The following is a 20,432-nucleotide window of genomic DNA, read 5'->3' as shown; positions in this document are numbered from 1 at the left end:
TCATTGTTAGCTTAGCGACATGCTAACGGCATACTCTTCTCTCTGAAGCTCCCAGCATGAGCAGCCTGTCGTCGTTCGTGGTGGTGTCGTCGCCGGACGATCAGGTTCTGGTTCAGCTCAAACAGCTGGTGGATCAGTGCTGCAACGGCAAGAGTTACTGCAAACAAGTGCTGAGCCTCTACGAGCTCTCGAAGGTGCGTAACGTCTGTAAAATGTGACACAGGACCACAAAACCAGTCATAAGGGTCAATTTTCTGAAATTGAGATTTATGCATCATCTGAAATCTGAATAAATAAGCTTTGTTGGGAGAGAACAATATTTGGCCGAGATGCAACTATTTGAAAATCTGGAATCTGAGGGTGTTTTTTTCGATTATGCCAAAAATCATTAGGATATTAAGATCATGTTCCATGAAGATATTTTGTAGATTTCCTACTGTAAATATATCAAAACTTAATTTCTGATTAGTAATATGCATTGCTAAGAACTTCATTTGGACAACTTTAAAGGTGATTTTCTCAATATTTAGATGTTTTTGCACCCTCAGATTCCAGATTTTCAAATAGTTGTATCTCGCCAAATATTGTCCAACAAACCATACATCATCTGAAAGCTGAATAAATAAGCTTTCCATTGATGTATAAATCTCAATTTTAAAAGATTGCCCCTTGTGACTGGTTGTGTGGTCCAGGGTCACACATGCGGCGTGAGTCTGTGAATGTGCTCGTGTCTGTGTGCAGGAGCTGCAGTGCTCGTTCACCGAGATCTCGTCGGAGGAGCCCGAGGCCGTTCTGAGGAAGGTTCTGCTCTCGCAGCAGGCCGACCGCTATAAGCGCGCTCAGGCCTTCATCAGCGTTCAGAGCCTGCAGCCCGACGCCGTCGCGCGGCTCATCTCCACCGCTGTGCTGGAGGGTTTGCTTGCCTCGCCTCAGGAGGGAGAAACCGGTGAGAAATCTGCTTAATTTCCACAGGGATTATTGCGGTTATAGTTTTTATACTTTTTTTATACTTTTTAGAAATATGAAGACCCCAAAAAGAGTAGAAGGGCTTCTGATTGATTTTTTTTTTTTTTTTTTCATTAGCTGTATTTATTTTAGTATCATTTGATATACTGTTATATTTTTGTTAATATTTTAAATTAGACTTTTTAAAAATTTGTTTCCATTTTATATTTATATTTTCTGTTTTCATTTAAATTTTATTTGTACATTTTCTGTTTTAATTAAATTTTTAGATATTTTGGTTTCATTTTAAATTTATATTTGTATTTTGTTTTCTTTTTAATTTTATAATTTCGGTTTTCATTTTAATTGTTCACAAATATTTTCTGTTTTCATTTATTTTTGTTTTTACATTTTCTATTTTCATTTTCATTTTCATTTCAATTAAATTTTTCTATTCTGCTTTCACTTTCATTTTTTTTAAGTTTTATATATTTACATTTGATTATTTTCTGTTTTCATTTTCATTTATTTTTAAATTTTCTGTTTTCATTTTCATTCTGTTTTCATTTCAATTTTATGTTTATAGTTTTTGTTTTATTTTCATTTTAAAGTTTTAGTAATTTTGTTGTTTGGGTTTTTTTAAAAATGTCTATATAGTTTCTTTATTAAGTTTTTAGTTTTACTTGCTTTAAATTTTTATATTTTATTTCTGTGCATGTTTATTTATGTTATGAACATATTTTGATGGTTTTAAATTTAAGTACATTGCAATTTTTCGTTATTAAAACTTTTTGATACATTTACTTGATCAAAAATACAGTAAAAACAGCAAATTTGTGAAATAGTATTGTGATTTCAAATAGCTGTTTTTCATTCCTCCAGTCTTCAGTGTCACATGATCTTCAGAAATCATTCTAATATTCTGATTTGCTGCTCAAGAAACATTTCTGATCATTATTAATGTTGAAAACAGTTGTGCTGCTTCATATTTTTGTGGAAACTGATAGACATTACGTTTTTCAGGATTCTTTAATGAATAGTAAGTTGAAAACAACAGCATTGATTTGTAATAGAAATCTCTTGTAAGAATAGAAATGTCTTTACTGTCACTGCTGTAAGTGAGTGAGTAATGTGTGTGTTCAGGAGAGTGGCTGATGTACGGCCCAGCCGACGGGGGAGAGACGTTCCTCCAGCTGGCCAAACTGTGTGGAGACCCAAACCTGGTCGGCACCAAACTGATGGACAGCATCCCGACCGTCCCGCTGTCAGAGCTCAGCTGCAGTGAGTACAAACCACTCTTGCACACAATCCTCTAACTCTACAGGGACATGGACAGAGATTATTTCTCTTCCCATTTTTGATTAGTTTATGTTATATTTTATTCTTTTTGTTTGCTTGTTTGTTTGTCTGCAATGTACCGTCAGTTTAATTTTGTTTTTACGGTTTTCTTTTTTTCTTACCATTTTAATTAGTTTTTGAAACAATTTTTTGTTTTATATTGTTTAATTATTAATAATTATTTTAAATAATTTTATTCTGTATTGAACTGTCATGCAATTAAATGTAATTAATTAATTTAATTTAATTATTGTAGTTGTAGTTTTGTAATCCAGTTTTAGTTTATTTACTATTTATTTTGTATTAGTTTTATATTATTTTGTTTAGTTTTTTAGTTATTTTATTTTTTATTTTATTCTTTAATGTACTGTCATGTAACTTGATTTTGTTTTTACTGTTTTACTGTTATAGTTTTCTTATCCCATTTTTGATTATATTTTATATATATTTTTATTATTCTTTATTATTGTTTTATACTGTTTTTATTTTTACTTGATTTTGATATTACCATAGATTTGATTAGTTTTCTGTTCTCATTTTTTGATTCTATTGACTTTTTATTTTATTTTATATGATTGTTTTATAGTGTTTTATTTAATTTATTATTTGATTTTGTCTTTACTATAGTATAGCTAGTTTTCTCCTCCCATTTTTGTTTTTTATTTATTTGTTGCTTGTTTTTATATCATTGTATATGTAATAATATGTAATGTAATACTCTATGTAATTTAATGTAGTTTTTGCTTTTGTGTAGTTTAGTTTGATTTAGTCTTACACAATTATTTTTCTCTGAATCCCTTTGTTATTAGTGTATTTCAGTTTATTACCATACTGTTCAAATTATATGAAGTTAAACTGCGAATGCTTAGGCAAAATAAATGTCCGTGTGAAAGTATAAATATAAAGTGACGGTAAATGTGAATGTTGATCGTCTGTCTGTCTGTGTACAGCTGTGGAGATCTTGATTTTGGCTCATGACTGCTTCAGTCTCACCTGTAACATGGAGGGAATCGTGAGGGTCCTGCAGGCAGCCAGACACCTGAGTCACACACACCTGGCTCACGGCGACGGCTACGGACTCCTGGTGAGCTCATGAAGGCCAGGAACCTCTAAATCATTCATTCACCAGTCAGTCAAAACCTGGAGGATCATTAGTGTTGCTCTCTCTACAGGTGCGCCTCCTCACAGGTATCGGCAGGTACAATGAAATGACGTACATCTTTGACCTGCTCCATCAGAACCATCGCTTCGAGATGCTGCTGAGGAAGAAGGTCGAGTCGGTGAGAGATCGAGTGTCAATGCATCTCATACAAAATACAGAAATGTAAAGGATAAGAAGCTAGTTTCCACCAAGAGGCAGTAAAATATATATTCAAATATTTGCAATTCAGATTTAAAAATTATAGGAATAAACTCGCAATTCTGAAAAGAAAAGTCAGAATTGTTAGATGAAAAGTCAGAGTTGCCTTTTAAAATTTTTTTATTCTGTGGCGGAAAGCAAAAAACAGAATTGCGAAATATAAGCTTGGAATTGCGAGGAAAAAGGTCAGAATTTTGACTTTTCTCGCAGTTTTGACTTTCTCGCAATTCTGAGTTTATATTAAATTGCAAGGGAAAAAGTCAAAATTGTAAGATATTAACTCTTATTAAAAATTGCGAGAAGAAAAAAAAAAGAATTGCAAGACAATTAAAATTGCAAAAAAGTCAAAATTGAGATATCTAAACTCAGAATTGATAGAAAAATTCAAAATTGTGAGTTATAAACGAAGAATTGCAAGAAAAAATTAAAATTGCGAGATATAAATTAAAAAGTAAAACAAAAAATGCGGAAAAAGTCAAAATAGTGAGATCTAAACTCAGAATTGCGAGACAATTGAATTTTGCAAAAAAAAAAAAAAAAAGTCAAAATTGTGATATCTAAACTAAGAATTGATAGAAAAATTTCAAATTGCGAGCTATAAATGTAGAATTGCGAAATATAAATTAAAAAGTCAAAATTGTGAAAAAAAAAATAGTGAGATCTAGACTCAGAATTGCGAGAGAAAAAAAGACAAAATTGCAAGATATACTGTAAACTCAGAATTGCGAGGAAAAGTCAAAATTTTGAGATATTAACTCAGAATTGCGAAAAAATCAAAAATAAAAATAAAAAAATAAAAGTAACAGTTGTAAGGTATAAACTCAGAATTAGAAGGGAAAAAAATCTAAATTGCGAAGAAAAAGGCAAAATTGCAAGGTATAAACTCGGAACACTTTTCTATGTGAATATATGTTAAAATGTAATTTATTCCTGTGATCAAAGCTGAATTTTCATCATTGCATCATTCTCCAGATACTGAGGAAGAAAGTGGAGTCGTTATTTTGCTGTTTTTCCCAACTCCATAAGTAAATGTCCAGCACATTCAGATCTGTAAGAGTGTGTTTGTGTGTTTGTGTGTTTGTGTGTTTGTGTGTTTGTGTGTTTGTGTGTTTGTGTGTTTGTGTGTGTGTGTGTGTGTGTGTGTGTGTGTGTGTGTGTGAGACAGAACGTCAGGCTGAAGACGGCTCTGTTGGACTACATCAAGCGTTGTCTGCCGGGCGACAGCGAGAAGCACAACATGGTGGCTCTGTGTTTCAGCATGCGCCGAGAGATCGGAGAAAACCACGAGGCAGCGGCGCGAACGCAGCTCAAAATCATCGAATCGCAGCCCTGGGGTGAGAAAACACTGCAAAACTACATCAGACACAAATGAGAATGGTTGTGCGTATTGCTTCATTAAATGGATTTTAATATGATAATCTGACTTGTTTTTAATGTAAAGACTGGAGTGCGATGTTTGTGTGTGTCTCTAATGGTGTTTTTGTGTTGTGGTGAGCAGCGATCACTGCAGATCTGAAGAACGCTCTTGTGAAGGTCCTGACTTTACTGAAAGATGCAGCTGAGAGCTACTCCAAGGTATTTCATTTCGATTCATTTCCCAACCTATTCGCAGGATTCATATAAAGAGATTTTTATTGAAGTGAGGCCAGATTTACAATTTGATTTTGTTTAATAGTAGATAAACCTTAAAAAACGTTTTTGTTTTTATTTTATTTCTCTTTGTATTTGTTTTCTCTTTATTTTTTTATTTATTTTTCCTTCATGTTTATTTGTTTGTTTATTTCTCTTCTTATTTATTTTTCTTTTTTATTTATCCATTTCTCTTCATATTTATTTCTGCATTTTAAGCTGCTTTCACGCCTTGAAAATAGGCATGGTATCGGTTAATAAATTTATTTATTTTTATATTTATTTATTTGTTTTCTCTTCTGACTTTATTTATTTTCTTGTTTATTTTCAAACTTTTCCAGTCATTCATGATTTAATAGTTGTTGGTGGGGGGGTATCTTGATATTTAGTTTTTATGAATTTATTTTATATTTTATTTTATGTTTTTTTTTTTTTTTTTTTTTATATATATTTTATTTATTTATTTATTCAACAATTTCCAGTTGTTAATGATTTGAAATAGTTGTTGAGGGAGGGGATTAAAATTCGAAATATTTCAAAATCATTTTTAGTTGTTCTAGCTTATATAATTATTTTATATTTTATTTTATACTTTTCATTTTGTTTCATTGTTTCATGTAATTTTTAATTCTGTCATAATAACTGCGTTACTGTTGTATACTTAGTTTTCTCTTCCCATTTTTAATTAGTTTAAATTAGAATCTAATTAAATTATATTAAATCTAATTCAATTTTTGTCGTATTTTAAATTATTTTAAGTCATTTTAAGGTTGCTATGGAAGTCTGCATGTTGTAAACCACTGCTTTAAAATCAACATGACATCAAAATGACTCTATTTCTTGTTTACTTTCCTCTATTAATGTTCCTAGTTTTATTGTGTATCATTCATCAGTGCACTTGAAAGAAACCTTTAGGGAAAACTTGCAATGATCAGTAATGTGTGTGTGTGTGTGTGTGTGTGTTCAGGACTCTTGTGTGCGTCAGGCTGTGAAGTGTGTCAGACTGGCCAAGCTGGTGACTCTTCAGCTGCACCTGGTGAATCAGGGACAGGAGCAGCGCGTCATCAACCTGCCGCCGGCAGACCTCCAGAGCACCATCGTGTCTTTACCGCGCTGTTACCAGGTTTCACTCCGCACTCTGTGGTTATTCATATAGAAACACTCTGATGATTTACTTCTGCTGCTGTTTAACTCATTCATTCAGAAACAAACCAAAATCCTGTCATCGTTATACTTACAGCCGTACAACTGACTTCATTTCTTTTGTTTAACACATTAAAGATGATGTTTAGCAAGATGTTCACGTTAAAATTTGTTTTTATTTATTTATTTCTGTTCATAATTATTTATTTATTTTTCTTATTTATTTATCTATTTCTCTTTCGGCCGAGTCTATTTTTGCTGCGCTGCTTACACTGAATTAAAGTCACAGTGCATTGTTCTTGATCAAAATTGACCCGATTAACATTAAAAATACCAAATTTCACCATAAAATCATGTAAGTGATGTGTTTCGTGTTTCACAATCACCATATGAAAAAATAAAATGCACGAAAACACATCACTTCCACGAGTTTTTGCCCAAACTTCAAAGGTCTGTTAAATGAATAAAACTAGAGTCATTTGTTAGCTTTAATATTACTTTTCAATTCAATTATTCAATCTTTGAATAATTACTTTTAATAAAAATTACTTTATTGTTGGAATTCATTCCAAAATTTGTCTTGGATCTCACAGCTTGTCTCACATCAATTCACATCGATAAACAAACAATACAATAGACGCACCTTAATACAAACACATGGCTTCAGTGCATTAGAATAGTGAGTCATTTCTATTTTCCAGAGCCCAGAGAGGCCTGTTTGAAGCCCCAATTTTGATTTATTAATCTTACAGACTGATACACAAAAGATTTATGTAACACAGCCAATTCAATCTAGCATATGCTGTTAGATGGCAAAAATGAATATTCCTCATACAAAATGTGAGAAGGGTCAGACATAGGCTAATTTTTCCTGACAGGGTCAGCAATTATTTCGTATATACATCTTGAAAACTTGTTTATCATGTAAACTACATAATATTATTTACGTGTGGGACAGAGGGGAAGGGTTTCATCACAGTATACTGGCCATATCATACATCAAAGCACATGGCACAGGAAAACGTGGGGAAATATCATTTGACAGAAATGACACTCGTCTGTATTGCAGTACAAGCCGCTGTTCAGCGTGACAAACGCTGCCAGTGTGAAGCCGCAGGACTGTGATTTATTGCACTCACTGCTCTGGTTGTGTCTCCGGCAGGTGTTTGTGTTGGCCGAAGCGTACGACCACAGTCCGGACTGGGCCGAGCTCCTCTATCAGAAGGTGATTCTCAGAGGAGACTTCAGCTATCTGGAGGAGTTCAAGCGGCACCGAGCGCTGAGCGCCGGCCTGTTCGAAGACATCTCCAAGAAGTGAGCTCCGATCCCTCTGATCGAGTTACGATGTTCACCTGTTTCTGATACGCTACTAATAGGTTTAGTTTGCTTATGGCAAGAACATTATATTATTAGCCAGCTTTCTGAAATACTTGATTGTAATTGGTCAATTTTGGAGTCAAATATATAAAATGAAATAAAAAAAGAAAAGAAAAACCTCATAAAATAATACACAAAAAGAAAATGCAACTGTTAAAACTATCGTTTTATATTATTATATAATGGAAATATAATATTATTGTATTAATACAGTAATTTTGATTCATTTGTATTTGGTCCGTAGTGTTATTTTGGAGTCAAATATTTATAAATAAAATTTTAAAAAGTAATAAAATACCAAAAATAACTAATGAAATGCACAAAAAATCAATAAATGTCATATTGCTTTATTATTAAATAATATTATTTATTACTGCTTCATTGTAATTGGTCTGCGGTGTCATTTTGGAGCCAAATATTTGTAAATTAAATTGTAAAAATGAAATAAATGAAAACAAAATAATTTCACCTCGCATATTATTTTATATTATTATATAATGTAAATATAATATTTTATTAAAATGTAATTTTTATATTATGTACATGTACTGCTACTTGTATTTGATCCAAATCTGGAGTCATATTTGTAAATGAAATTAAAAAATTAATTACAATTAAAATATAAAATACATTAAACTGAACTATAATCTTATATTATAATATAAATGTAATATTATATTAATATAGTAATTTTTGTTACTACTTGTTTGTAATTGGTCGATTTTGGATTCAAAAATTTGTAAATAAAACAAAAATAAAAGTATTAAAATAATACACATAACAAAATTATTTCAACTGAAATACTAATTTACACCTAATATAAATATAATATTATTTTATAATATATAGGTTTTTAGTACTAATTATTGATTGTAATTGGCCAATGATGCCATTTTTGATTAAACTTAAATTGCACGTAATAAATCATTTCAACACAAATAATATTTCATATTGTTTGTCTGTGTGTATTTACAGTGTATGTATGCATGTGTGTGTATATATATATATATATATATATATATATATATATATATATATATAAATGTCACGTCTGCACATTTATTCCTTCCTTGTGATATAAAATATTCAGTCTAGACATCTTTTCTGGTCTCTGAGTGCATTTATAGAAATGTTTTTTTGTTTTTTTTTGTCAGGCATATTGCACATGGTTGTGTTGAGTAGATTTGAATGGATTGATTTTGTGTTTTTGTCAGAATGTCTCATCACAAAGCGCCGGCGAGCTCCAGTCAGAATCTGAAGAAGCTTCTGTCTCACTGCGAGGATGTTTACACACATTATAAACTGGCCTACGAGCACAAGTTCCTGGACGTGGCCAACATGCTGCTGCAGGACTCCAAGACCAACAGCTTCCTGAACGACCGGCTGGGCACCTGACGCCCAAAAACACCCCCAGTACAGCTAAACCTGAGCTAACCCTCGCCACCGCAGCGCTTTACACTGGATTCTGCTCTAACTGTGCAGCCTTTCATCCTGACTTTTGAATATGGACTAAAACTAACTTCACTTTGAAATTAAAATAAATTATCTTTCTCTTCTGATTTATTTCCAGAAAAAGTGATTTTTGACAGTTTTTCAGGCGTCTGTGTTTATGTCCAGATGCAGAAGTTTTTACCCGCATTAACACGGTAAAATGCCGTTTTGCTGCAAGACCTTGGTGTGTTAGATGTAGGATGAGACATATATTTACAACATAATATATTTTTCTGCATTTTCAAGCATTTTTAGTGCTGAGATTCATAGCAGAGACACTTAATGATGCTTAAACAGGGCCATTTTATAGGTTTTTTTGGGTTTTTTTTTTTTTTTCTGGATTCCGGTTTGTTTTCTTCTGGGCGTTGTTTTAATGGTTTAATTACATTTTAGTAATCAAAAATCACTTCTAACTAATTGAAATCATAAAACGTATACCGTTTAACAACAATTTATTAAAAGTTTGACAAAAAAAAAAAAAAAATTTTAGGGCCCTCTGAAATTTTTTTTCTTTTTCTTTTTTTTTTTTTTAAGTTTTAATTTTCTGGACTTCATTTTAATGGTTTAATTAAATTTTAGTAATCAAAAGGCATATCTAATAAATTGAAATCATACACTTTAACAACAATTTATTTTTATTTATTTTTTTATTGCGTTTTTAGGGACCTATATAATCCATTTTATTTTTTTCTTCAAATTCTGTGTTAAGTTTTCATTTTGTATTGATTCCATTTTAATGGTTTAATTCAAGCTTGTCTAATCAAATGAATTTATCACATTTTGTAAAGTAATAGGACCCTATGAAATATATATATTTTTTTTTATAAATTCTGTGTTTTGAGTTTAAATTTTTTCCTGGATTTATGATTGAATACCAATTTTTTACCAAAAACTAAATCATAGGGCCCTGCTTAATGGCTAAACACCAGTAAACCGGGCACGATAATGGTGACGGTGCTTTATTTCTTGCATCTGTGGTGTTGTATGTGTGCTGCAGTATCTGAGCGTCGGCACTAGATGTCTCTGGTGACTCTCAGCGGGAGGAAGATCCTGTTTCTCTCATTCTCAGGGTGCAGAAGCACTTTATATCACTATTTATATCACTTTATATCACACTTTATATTAAGGATTTATTTCCACTTTCCTAAAAACAGACAACCACTCAAGACCAAATGAAAGCATTTCTACTATTATATTTAGATAAATATACGTCCAAATAGTAATAAATTATAATGTTTACAAATATAGAGTGAGGCACATTCAGTATCCTGTTTTTTTTTTTTTTTTTTTCCATTTAAAACTCAAAAGAAAGTTGTATATTTAAACATTTAAAAAAAAAATTAATGACAAATATTTAAGATTAAGCTAAAAAATTTTATATTTCAATGCGTATATAAAATATATAGCTATATAAAATACAATACTTATTTTATTTTATTTTATTTTTACATTTTCTGGCCCAAATAAAAAATTATAATAATAAAATAAATAAACTGCATTTCATACTGCATAATGCAAAATTAAGGGCTTTTTTGTGTTTCCGAAACTAAAAATATACAGTGAGGAAAATTTAAGACCAGAATGTATACATATTTGAAAACATAAACAATATATTTCTATTTTCCTGCGTGATTTATGTCCACAAGCTTTAAAATGAGAGTTTAAAAGAGTTTCTCTTTCCAAAAAAAATGAATCATCTCTAAAAGCTTGCGCTTTTTAAAAAAGTAGCTGATGCTGTTTATGAATCCTTTGGCTTTGCCAGTAATATAATATAGGAGACATTAAGTTATGAGTCGTACGCAGAAGGAAGAAGAGACGCTGATCAGATGATCTGGTAGTTTAATCTTTTGACACAGACCGTTATTCTCTAATGGGCCGTTCACACACTTTACAGCAGCAATAAAACCCCAGCATCAGAGCAGAAAAACCCAAAACAGCAGCAAACTCACATTTACAGCATTTAATGGTCTGTAATAGAGTTGATTTTGTCTTTGCCACAGTTATTATAGTTAAATAAAACCATAAAACAGTTGGTGTTGCTTGAAATAAAATTAACAAAGTGTGTGTATGTGTATTTATATATATGCATACATATACATACATACTGTACATACATATATATATATATATATATATGCATATATGTTAGTTTATTGTATTAATTTTGATAGAAAAATTTAGATAAATTGAAAATATTCATGGGTATTAATTAATTTATGTATTATTTTCCTTTCAATCATGCATGAACTTTGTTTATAAGGAACTTGAAACTTAAGCAGGTTTATTTCCAGGTTTATTTAAATTATTAATAATATTAATTGAAATTATATAAGTAATCAATTTATTTAATATCATTTAATATTAATATGAATTAGTTTATTTTAATGTTAATCTATTTTATATAATAAAAATGACAAAAATATTTAAAAACTACAATAAAATATAATAGCCTACAACTAAAATATCCCTCAGGCACATTGAATATCTTGGTGTGTGTTTTTTTGTTTGTTTGTTTGTTTGTTTGTTTTTCTTCTTCTTTAATTTCAACCTCGAAATAAACAAAGTACATTTTAAAGAAAAGTTAAGAAAATAAATAATTAAACTTAACGTTAACGTAAACTTGACGTAGGTGTCCACATTTGGTATTTATGTCTTGTTAATTTCACAGTTAGCTAGTTTTATCGCAGCGCTCCGGATTGGTTGACGCGCACGTGCTCTTGAAGCGTCGCGGGGAGGCGCGCGCTCTCGCTGAGTTTGTCCGTTTCTCCGGTGGCTTCGGCGGCAGACTCTGCGCCGGTGTGACGGTCATGGGCTCCCGGGACCGGACTCTGTCTCTGCTGACCGCTGCTCTCCTCATCCACGGTACGCTTTCATTCATCAATCTCTTTCACTCACGCTTATGATGTGCTGTTCGGTTATCATGTTTAGTTTTTGTTCTGTTTTACATTGTGTTGTTGTTCTGTTGTCTTAGCTGTATTATTATTATTCATATTTTGTTTATGTTATTGTATTACTATGGCAGTACAACGGTACGTTAATAGGAGCCTGTCATTGCCATAATAACCATTCATTAGTTAATAGCCAACTGTGGTATCAGGTGTAAATCAGGGAAAATACACGGTTATGAACCTACTTGACCAAAAAACTAGTGGATTTACCATGGTACTCTATATATCTATCTATCTATCTATCTATCTATCTATCTATCTATCTATCTACCTACCTACAGTACCTATACCTGTCTGTCTGTCTATCTATCTATCTATCTATCTACAGTACCTACCTACCTGTCTGTCTCTGTCTGTCTGTCTATCTATCTATCTATCTATCTATCTATCTATCTATCTATCTATCTATCTATCTATCTATCTATCTATCTATCTATCTATCTATCTATCTATCTATCTACAGTACCTACCTACCTACAGTACCTACCTGTCTGTCTCTGTCTGTCTATCTACCTACCTATCTATCTATCTATCTATCTATCTATCTATCTATCCATCTATCGATCAATCGATCGCTAATTTTAAAGATTTAATTTTTAATCATGCATTTTGTTTCTGAAGGGCTTTAAACTTAAGTACTGTAGCTTTTTTTCAAGTTTATTTTCTCTTTACAAAAAAGAAAGAAAATAAATATAAATGTATTTATTTATTCATACAATTAAATGCATTTAATATAAATAAATATTCACAATTTCACATTTATTTATTTACTATGATGGGGTGTGTGTGTTTAGTTTTTGATATATAAAATAAATTGTTGTAAATTAATTAAAATTGACATTTATTCATTTAAGTATTTATGCATTATTCATGTGTTTATTTGATTATTTTAATTGAGTGTGAATTTTGTTTCTGAGGAGCTTGAAACTTAATTAGGCAGGTTTATTTCCAGGTTTATCTTCTCTGTGCAAAATAAATAAATAAAATAATCAAATAGTAATCAATTAATTATTAATATAAATACATTTATTTGATATAAATTAATATATATTTTTATTTTAATAATTTCAATGTTTTGTTTCTGAGGAGCTTGAAACATAAGTAGGTTTATTTCCAGGTTTATTTTTCTCTCTGAAGTTATAGAATATAATAACAAATAATTTATTATTATTATTAATAATTTATTAATAAGTTTTATTTATTTTTTACTTGCCAGTTTTAATTCTTGTGACAGAAATCATAGAGTTACAGTTGATTTGAGAAGCAGATGTGATTCTTCTGCAGGAAACACTTTTCAAGTGTCCTTTTACTTTGTTTTGCAATAAAATACCATCGATTTCTCGAAGCATTTGTTGTGACGGTGTGATTGCAGTCGTTGTTCTGCGCTCCTGACCGAGATCTGAGGTCAGACCGATTCAAGATTACAGCATGCTCACTCCGGAGGAAATGATTGATTGATTTTGCGTATGAATCCTGATAAGTATGAGGGCCGCACGTGTGCTGAGGGTCAGACGGGCTCCTCGGGGAGCCGTCAGTGTAATTGAACTTTCTCCTGAACACAGACTCAATTAAAGCTGCTTCATTATAGACGCAGAGAGAGAGAGATTCACCTCTCAGTCCTGAGTACGGTGAACAAAAGAGTTCAAAGACCAACAGATGTTGAGGATTGTGGGATAGATACCGTCACTACTGTTTGTAGAGGATTATTTATATAAGTATGATCAATAGATGCAATAACCAGCAATAGCTCTAATTAAATAGTGATCTAATTATCCAAACGTTCAACCATAAACACAGACAATTAATCGCAGTTTGGAGACGCAGTTGGATTGAACAACTGTGTGCTTAACCGACTCACAAACAGACAAGCATCACTTTCTCTGGGCTTTTTAACAACTTTAGTTCATTTTAGAATTTTAGAATGTTTTTCTGCGTTATATCTAATGTTTATTTATGAAAATATATGGGAGTTAAACCAAATCCACTCAAAATAATTTGTATTATTTAAAAAAAAAAAAAATCTGTTTGTGTGTGTGTGTGTGTATATATATATATATATACTAAAACTGAAATAATAAACAGATAAATATAAATATATAAAAATAAAACTAATAAAATTAACAAAACATATCACAAAATATTTATTTACATATGACAGAAATAATTATTATAAATATTATATCAAATTACATTTCAGTTCTTAAATTATTTCATATTTATATAAATTATAAAGTATATATTTATATATCACAAAAATATTAATGTTCAAAATGTTTAAAAAAAAATTGGTCACTGCAGCTTTCAGTTAATTCTCTCTCTCTCTCTCTCTCTCTCTCTCTGTGTGTGTGTGTGTGTGTGTGTGTCAGTGTCTCTGCAGGGGGAGCATCAGCGGCGTCTGTACAAAGACTTAATGAGAAACTACAATCCTCTGGAACGACCCGTTTATAACGACTCACACTCGCTCACCGTTCACTTCAGCTTCAGTCTGATGCAGATCATGGACGTGGTGAGAAAACACACACACACACACACACACACACACACACATATCACATTACATTTAATTGGATGGTCAAAAGTGTGCTATGATGTTATTGGCTGATATAATTTTGCCCCGCCTACTTGGCTTTGATGATGTCAGCAGAAAATAAGTTCATCCTCCTGCATCTGTTTCAGACTGAAAGTCCAAATTTCTTCTAATTTAATATAAAAACAATGTGATTATGATATTAAATTAGAAATGAAACTGATTTGAGATATGAAAAATGGTCTTTTGATGGCAATATTTGCACCAGTGTTGTTATTACTAATTAAAAGCTATTAAAAATGATTTCCTTAAATTGGAATAAAGCTGAAATAAAATATTAGTATTGTATGAGAAATGTAAGCTTACAGTTTTTTACAATCATTTTTGCACTAATAACAGTACCTTCATGTAATTTTATGTCATTATTTGTAACAACTTTGCATATTGCGTTCATATCTTTAAAGAAGCCTTGCATTTGCAGAAGCATTGGTTCAAAAAACTCATTTATTATGAAATATCATAGAAATATTACTTTAGATCACCCACACGCAAGATACCCATTGTTTCACTGTTTAGTTGTTAGTACAATCATTAAATATAGTTGTTCAAAACACATGATGCACCTTTCATTATGGTTCTACACATTCATGCATCATTGCAATAGTCTAGAGAGAAAAGTACAGACACTGGAATCGTTAAACATTTAAAAATCATTGATGAAATAATCAACTCACAACAGGTTTTGCAGTTGTATCAGTTGATAGTTAGATCATTGTAATGAAAAGAATAAACACTCGATTCAGATGTAATGTGGGAGTTGCGTATTGAAATAGTAATACTTTGATGTTAAGTTGTGTCATTTTGAACCAGTGATTTTAGTTCAATGAACATAAAATTCTGTCATTAGTGTAAAAAAACTGTAAACAAATGTAAAAATTTAAATATTGCCAAAGCAAACTAGAATTAAAATGACAAATGAAACTAAATCAAACATTTAATTAAAATAAATTGTTACTAATATAATAGTTTAATTTTAGCATGTTATTTAATATTTTAAATGAATTTATTTATTCTATTTTTTTATTTATTCAATCATTCATTCATTCAAAATTATTTTATATTTATTTACCTGAACTTGTTAGATTTATTATTCTAGAGTGTTCTGTATTTAATCATTTCTTTACAAATTTATTTATTCAAAAAAATAAAATTATTATATTTATTTTAAAAAAACTACTAAAAATGAAAAAAGCACACAACGCAATTACTAAAACTTAAGCTAAAATTAAATTAAACTGTAAATATAAAAAGAAATCTAACTGAAAATATGAATAAATACTATAATAATATATAAATAATACTAAAATAAAACAGACAGATTGAAGTCATCGTCCGCTGACCTTCACAGCAGCTGAACTGACAGGAAAATGAGAGATGAGAATAACAGTGTGTGTGTGTGCGTGTGCATGTGAGTGTGTGTGTGCATGTGAGTGTGTGTGTGTGCGTGCATGTGCGTGTGCGTGTGCATGTGAGTGTGTGTGTGTGTGTGTGTGTGTGTGTGTGTGTGTGTGTGTGTGCACGTGAGTGTGTGTGTGTGTGTGCATGTGAGTGTGTGTGTGTGCGTGTGTGCGTGTGTGTGTGTGTGCGTGTGTGCGTGTGTGCATGTGAGTGTGTGTGTGTGTGTGTGTGTGGGTGTGTGCGCATGTGAGTGTGTGTACTGGTATATATGGTTTACGAGGGCACAAATGTGTATAATAACATGGGTACTACAACGTAAACATGGTTTATGAGGACACTTCCTGTGTCCCCGTAAAACAAAACATACCAAACAGTGTTTTATAAAATTCAAAAATTGCCAGTAGTTTCCTGTAAGGGTAGGTTTAGGTGTAGGGTTGGGTTGGTGCGATAGAAAATACGGTCTGTACAGTATAAAAACCATTACTCCTATGGAGAGCCCCCGTAAACCACAAATTGTGTGTGTGTGTGTGTGCATGTGCGTGTGTGTGTGTGTGTAAATGTGAATATTAATGAGAGAAATGAAGTAGATCTCATGACAGACTCAGATATTACAGTCCAGCGCTCGTGTTCATAATGAGTTTGCTCAGCGCTCTATGAAGTGACTCATTAATGCCGGCTAACAGTAGTCTGTGTTTAAAGAGCTCACGCTAATATGATAATGATGAGATCTGCTGCCAGACTCATGTTTGCTCAGCTTTAAACCGCTGGCAGACACTGCTCCGTACTCGTGTGTGTGTGTGTGTGTTCAGATGTTTGCATGAGTGTGTGATGGCTGGAGATCGCAGATGTTCTCAGTCGATCCAAGCGCAGAATCACATGCAGTCAACAGCTGCGTTTCATCACAAACCTCACAAACAGACAAGCATCACTTCATTCTCTGTCACTTTCTAGTTTTTGCTACATATGTAACTTATATCACTTAATATACTTAATAGGCTATATTTTATATTTATTTAATACTTATTTATTTATCCAAAAGTATTGCAATTAATCACATCCAAAATAAAAGTTTTTGTTTACATAATATACGTGTGTGTACTGTGTATATTTATTATGTATATATAAATACACACACATGCATGTGTACATTTAAGAAAAATGTTATGTTTATGTATTATACATCTGTTGATGTATTGTCAGATACTGATGTGAGTGTCTATTTGGCGCCAGGTGTGTGTTTCCACACTAGAGAAGCTGATGGATAATCTATTAAATCCATTTTGAGGGGATAGAAAGAGGCATGTCAGTTTTTGATCCCGACTGTGTAAAATTCACATTGCCATGCAGTATTTCTGATTCCTGTTGTATTTTTTGTTTTGAGCGATTTGCAGTCTAGTTTCATGCAGATTTCACAGCCACTGATCCAGTTGTGTTGATTCTCATCGCCAGTGATTTGCTGTGATTGTTTTTTGCTCTTCTGTCCCAAAAATACACCTGATGCCTCACCTGCTCAAATCACATCACGGAAAAGAATGAAAAAATCCTCCCAAAAATTATCAGAGAGAAAATATGTTTACAATATGTTTTCTGTTTGAATCGTTCAGTCTCAAGCAGTGATTCATGAACTGCATCCCCTTCTTAAACAAGCTGTAAAGGACGAAGCAATGTTTCTCGCTGACATTTAGAGTCGATCTCAAGCACTTTCTGGCATTTGAAGATGACATCTGCTCTCTGCTGTGTTTCATTTTCAGGATGAGAAGAACCAGGTTCTGACAACCAACATCTGGCTTCAGCTGGTGAGACACACGGCATGTGATCATCATCTTAAAAACTCTGCTTTTGGCAGTTTTTGATTTATTCACAGTGAAAACTGTTATATATCAGATTATACACTAACTCTCACAAGATTGCATTAGATTTCTAATGTTCTGCTCACTAAAGCTGCATTTATTTGATCAAAAATACAGTAAAAACATTATTATTATTGTTATTACTATTATTATTATCACTAATGTTTCCTAAATATTCATTTTTTATTTTATATATACAGGTGCTGGTCATATAATTAGAATATCATCAAAAAGTTGATTTATTTCACTAATTCCATTCAAAAAGTGAAACTTGTATATTATATTCATTCATTACACACAGACTGATATATTTCAAATGTTTATTTCTTTTAATTTTGATGATTAGAGCTTACAGCTCATGAAAGTCAAAAATCAGTATCTCAAAATATTAGAATATTTACATTTGAGTTTGAATAAATGACCATCCCTACAGTATAAATTCTGGGTATCTCTTGTTCTTTGAAACCACAATAATGGAGAAGACTGCTGACTTGGCAATGATCCAGAAGACGAACATTGACACCCTCCACAAAGAGGGTAAGTCACAGAAGGTCATTACTGAAAGGTGTGGCTGTTTACAGAGTGCTGTATCAAAGCATATTAAATGCAAAGTTGACTGGAAGGAAGAATTTGGGTAGGAAAAGGTGCACAAGCAACAGGGATGACTGCAAGCTTGAGAATACAGTCAAGCAAAGCCGATTCAAACACTTGTGAGAGCTTCACAAGGAGAGAACTGAAGCTGGAGTCAGTGCATCAAGAGTCACCACGCTCAGACGTCTTCAGGAAAAGGGCTACCAAGCCACTTCTGAACCAGAGACAACGTCAGAAGCATCTTACCTGGGCTGTGGACAAAAAGAACTGGACTGTTGCTCAGTGGTCCAAAGTCCTCTTTTCAGATGAAAGTAAATTTTACATTTCATTTGGAAATCAAGGTCCCAGAGTCTGGAGGAAGAGTGGAGAGGCACAGAATCCATGTTGCTTGAAGTCCAGTGTGAAGTTTCCACAGTCAGTGATGATTTGGGCTGCCATGTCATCTGCTGGTGTTGGTCCACTGTGTTTTCTGAAGTCCACAGTCAACGCAGCCATCTACCAGGAAATTTTAGAGCACTTCATGCTTCCTTCTGTTGACAAGCTTTATGGAGATGCTGATTTCATTTTCCAGCAGGACTTGGCACCTGCCCACACTGCCAAAGGTACCGAAAGCTGGTTCAATGACCTGTGCTTGATTGGCCAGCAAACTCGCCTGACCTGAACCCCATAGAGAATCTGTGGGGTATTGTCAAGAGGAAGATGAGTGACACCAGACCCAACAATGCAGATGAGCTGAAGGCCACTATCAGAGCAACCTGGGCTCTCATAACACCTGAGCAGTGCCACAGACTGATCGACTCCATGCCACGCCGCATTGCTGCAGTAATTCAGGCAAAAGGAGCCCCAACTAAGTATTGAGTGCTGTACATGCTCATACTTTTCATTTTCATACTTTTCAGTTGGCCAAGATTTCTAAAAATCCTTTCTTTGTATTGGTCTTAAGTAATATTCTAATATTTTGAGATACTGATTTTTGACTTTCATGAGCTGTAAGCTCTAATCATCAAAATTAAAAGAAATAAACATTTGAAATATATCAGTCTGTGTGTAATGAATGAATATAATATACAAGTTTCACTTTTTGAATGGAATTAGTGAAATAAATCAACTTTTTGATGATATTCTAATTATATGACCAGCACCTGTGTGTATATATATATATACACTGTAAAAAATTTCAAGCGCTTTCAACTAATTATTATTTGTGACCCTGGAGCACAAAACCAGTCTTAAGTCGTTGGGGTATATTTGTAGCAATAGCCAAAAATACATTGTATGGGTCAAAATAATCGATTTTTCTTTTATGCCAAAAATCATTAGGATATTAAGGTAAGATCATGTTCCATGAAGATATTTAGTAAATTTCTTACCGTAAATATATCAAATCTTCATTTTTGATTAGTAAAATGCATTGCTAAGAACTTCATTTGGACAACTTTAAAGGCGATTTTCTCAATATTTTGATTTTTTTGCTCCCTCAGATTCCAGATTTTCAAATAGTTGTATCTCAGCCAAATATTGTCCGATCCTAACAAACCATACATCAATGGAAAGCTCATTTATTCAGCGTTCAGATGATCTATAAATCTCAATTTCAAAAAATTGACACTTAAGACTGGTTTTATGGTCCAGGGTCACATTTAGTAACTAGTTCCACAGAAATTTTACGTTCAGTCAATTTCTGACTTCAAAGTGTTATCTGAATTGTTATTTTTTAGTTGGCTCAACCTTTAGTGAACTAGTTTTATAGTCCATTCAACTAAAATGTTTTAATT

At 32.3% G+C, this 20,432-nt stretch overlaps 2 protein-coding genes across 3 annotated transcripts in view; both read left to right on the top strand.

Annotated features, from left to right (window-relative positions):
- Window positions 1–9,351, top strand: part of spg11 (SPG11 vesicle trafficking associated, spatacsin) — a 51,470-nt gene extending 42,119 nt beyond the window's left edge. Inside the window, exons 32-41 of the mRNA XM_058767559.1 lie at window positions 49–194; window positions 742–946; window positions 2,089–2,226; window positions 3,234–3,367; window positions 3,456–3,563; window positions 4,809–4,977; window positions 5,142–5,218; window positions 6,240–6,395; window positions 7,578–7,729; window positions 9,007–9,351. Coding sequence (XP_058623542.1) covers window positions 49–194; window positions 742–946; window positions 2,089–2,226; window positions 3,234–3,367; window positions 3,456–3,563; window positions 4,809–4,977; window positions 5,142–5,218; window positions 6,240–6,395; window positions 7,578–7,729; window positions 9,007–9,187 — 1,466 coding nt within the window. The 3' untranslated portion in view covers window positions 9,188–9,351. The remainder of the gene's footprint in view (window positions 1–48; window positions 195–741; window positions 947–2,088; window positions 2,227–3,233; window positions 3,368–3,455; window positions 3,564–4,808; window positions 4,978–5,141; window positions 5,219–6,239; window positions 6,396–7,577; window positions 7,730–9,006) is intronic.
- A 2,433-nt stretch (window positions 9,352–11,784) lies between these two features.
- LOC131533880 (neuronal acetylcholine receptor subunit alpha-7) overlaps window positions 11,785–20,432 on the top strand; it is a 40,914-nt gene continuing 32,266 nt past the window's right edge. Inside the window, exons 1-3 of one of the 2 annotated variants that reach the window (XM_058766324.1) lie at window positions 11,785–12,145; window positions 14,609–14,737; window positions 17,968–18,012. In XM_058766324.1, the coding sequence (XP_058622307.1) occupies window positions 14,642–14,737; window positions 17,968–18,012 (141 nt within the window). In that variant the 5' untranslated portion in view covers window positions 11,785–12,145; window positions 14,609–14,641. Of the gene's footprint in view, window positions 12,146–14,597; window positions 14,738–17,967; window positions 18,013–20,432 lie in introns of both variants that reach the window. The other variant, XM_058766323.1, reaches the window with a different exon arrangement.

Source organism: Onychostoma macrolepis, chromosome 25 (assembly GCF_012432095.1).
Source record: "Onychostoma macrolepis isolate SWU-2019 chromosome 25, ASM1243209v1, whole genome shotgun sequence".
Lineage (NCBI taxonomy): Eukaryota > Metazoa > Chordata > Actinopteri > Cypriniformes > Cyprinidae > Onychostoma > Onychostoma macrolepis.
Note: the sequence above shows the minus strand (reverse complement) of the source record. Positions and strands in the feature narration are given on the sequence as shown.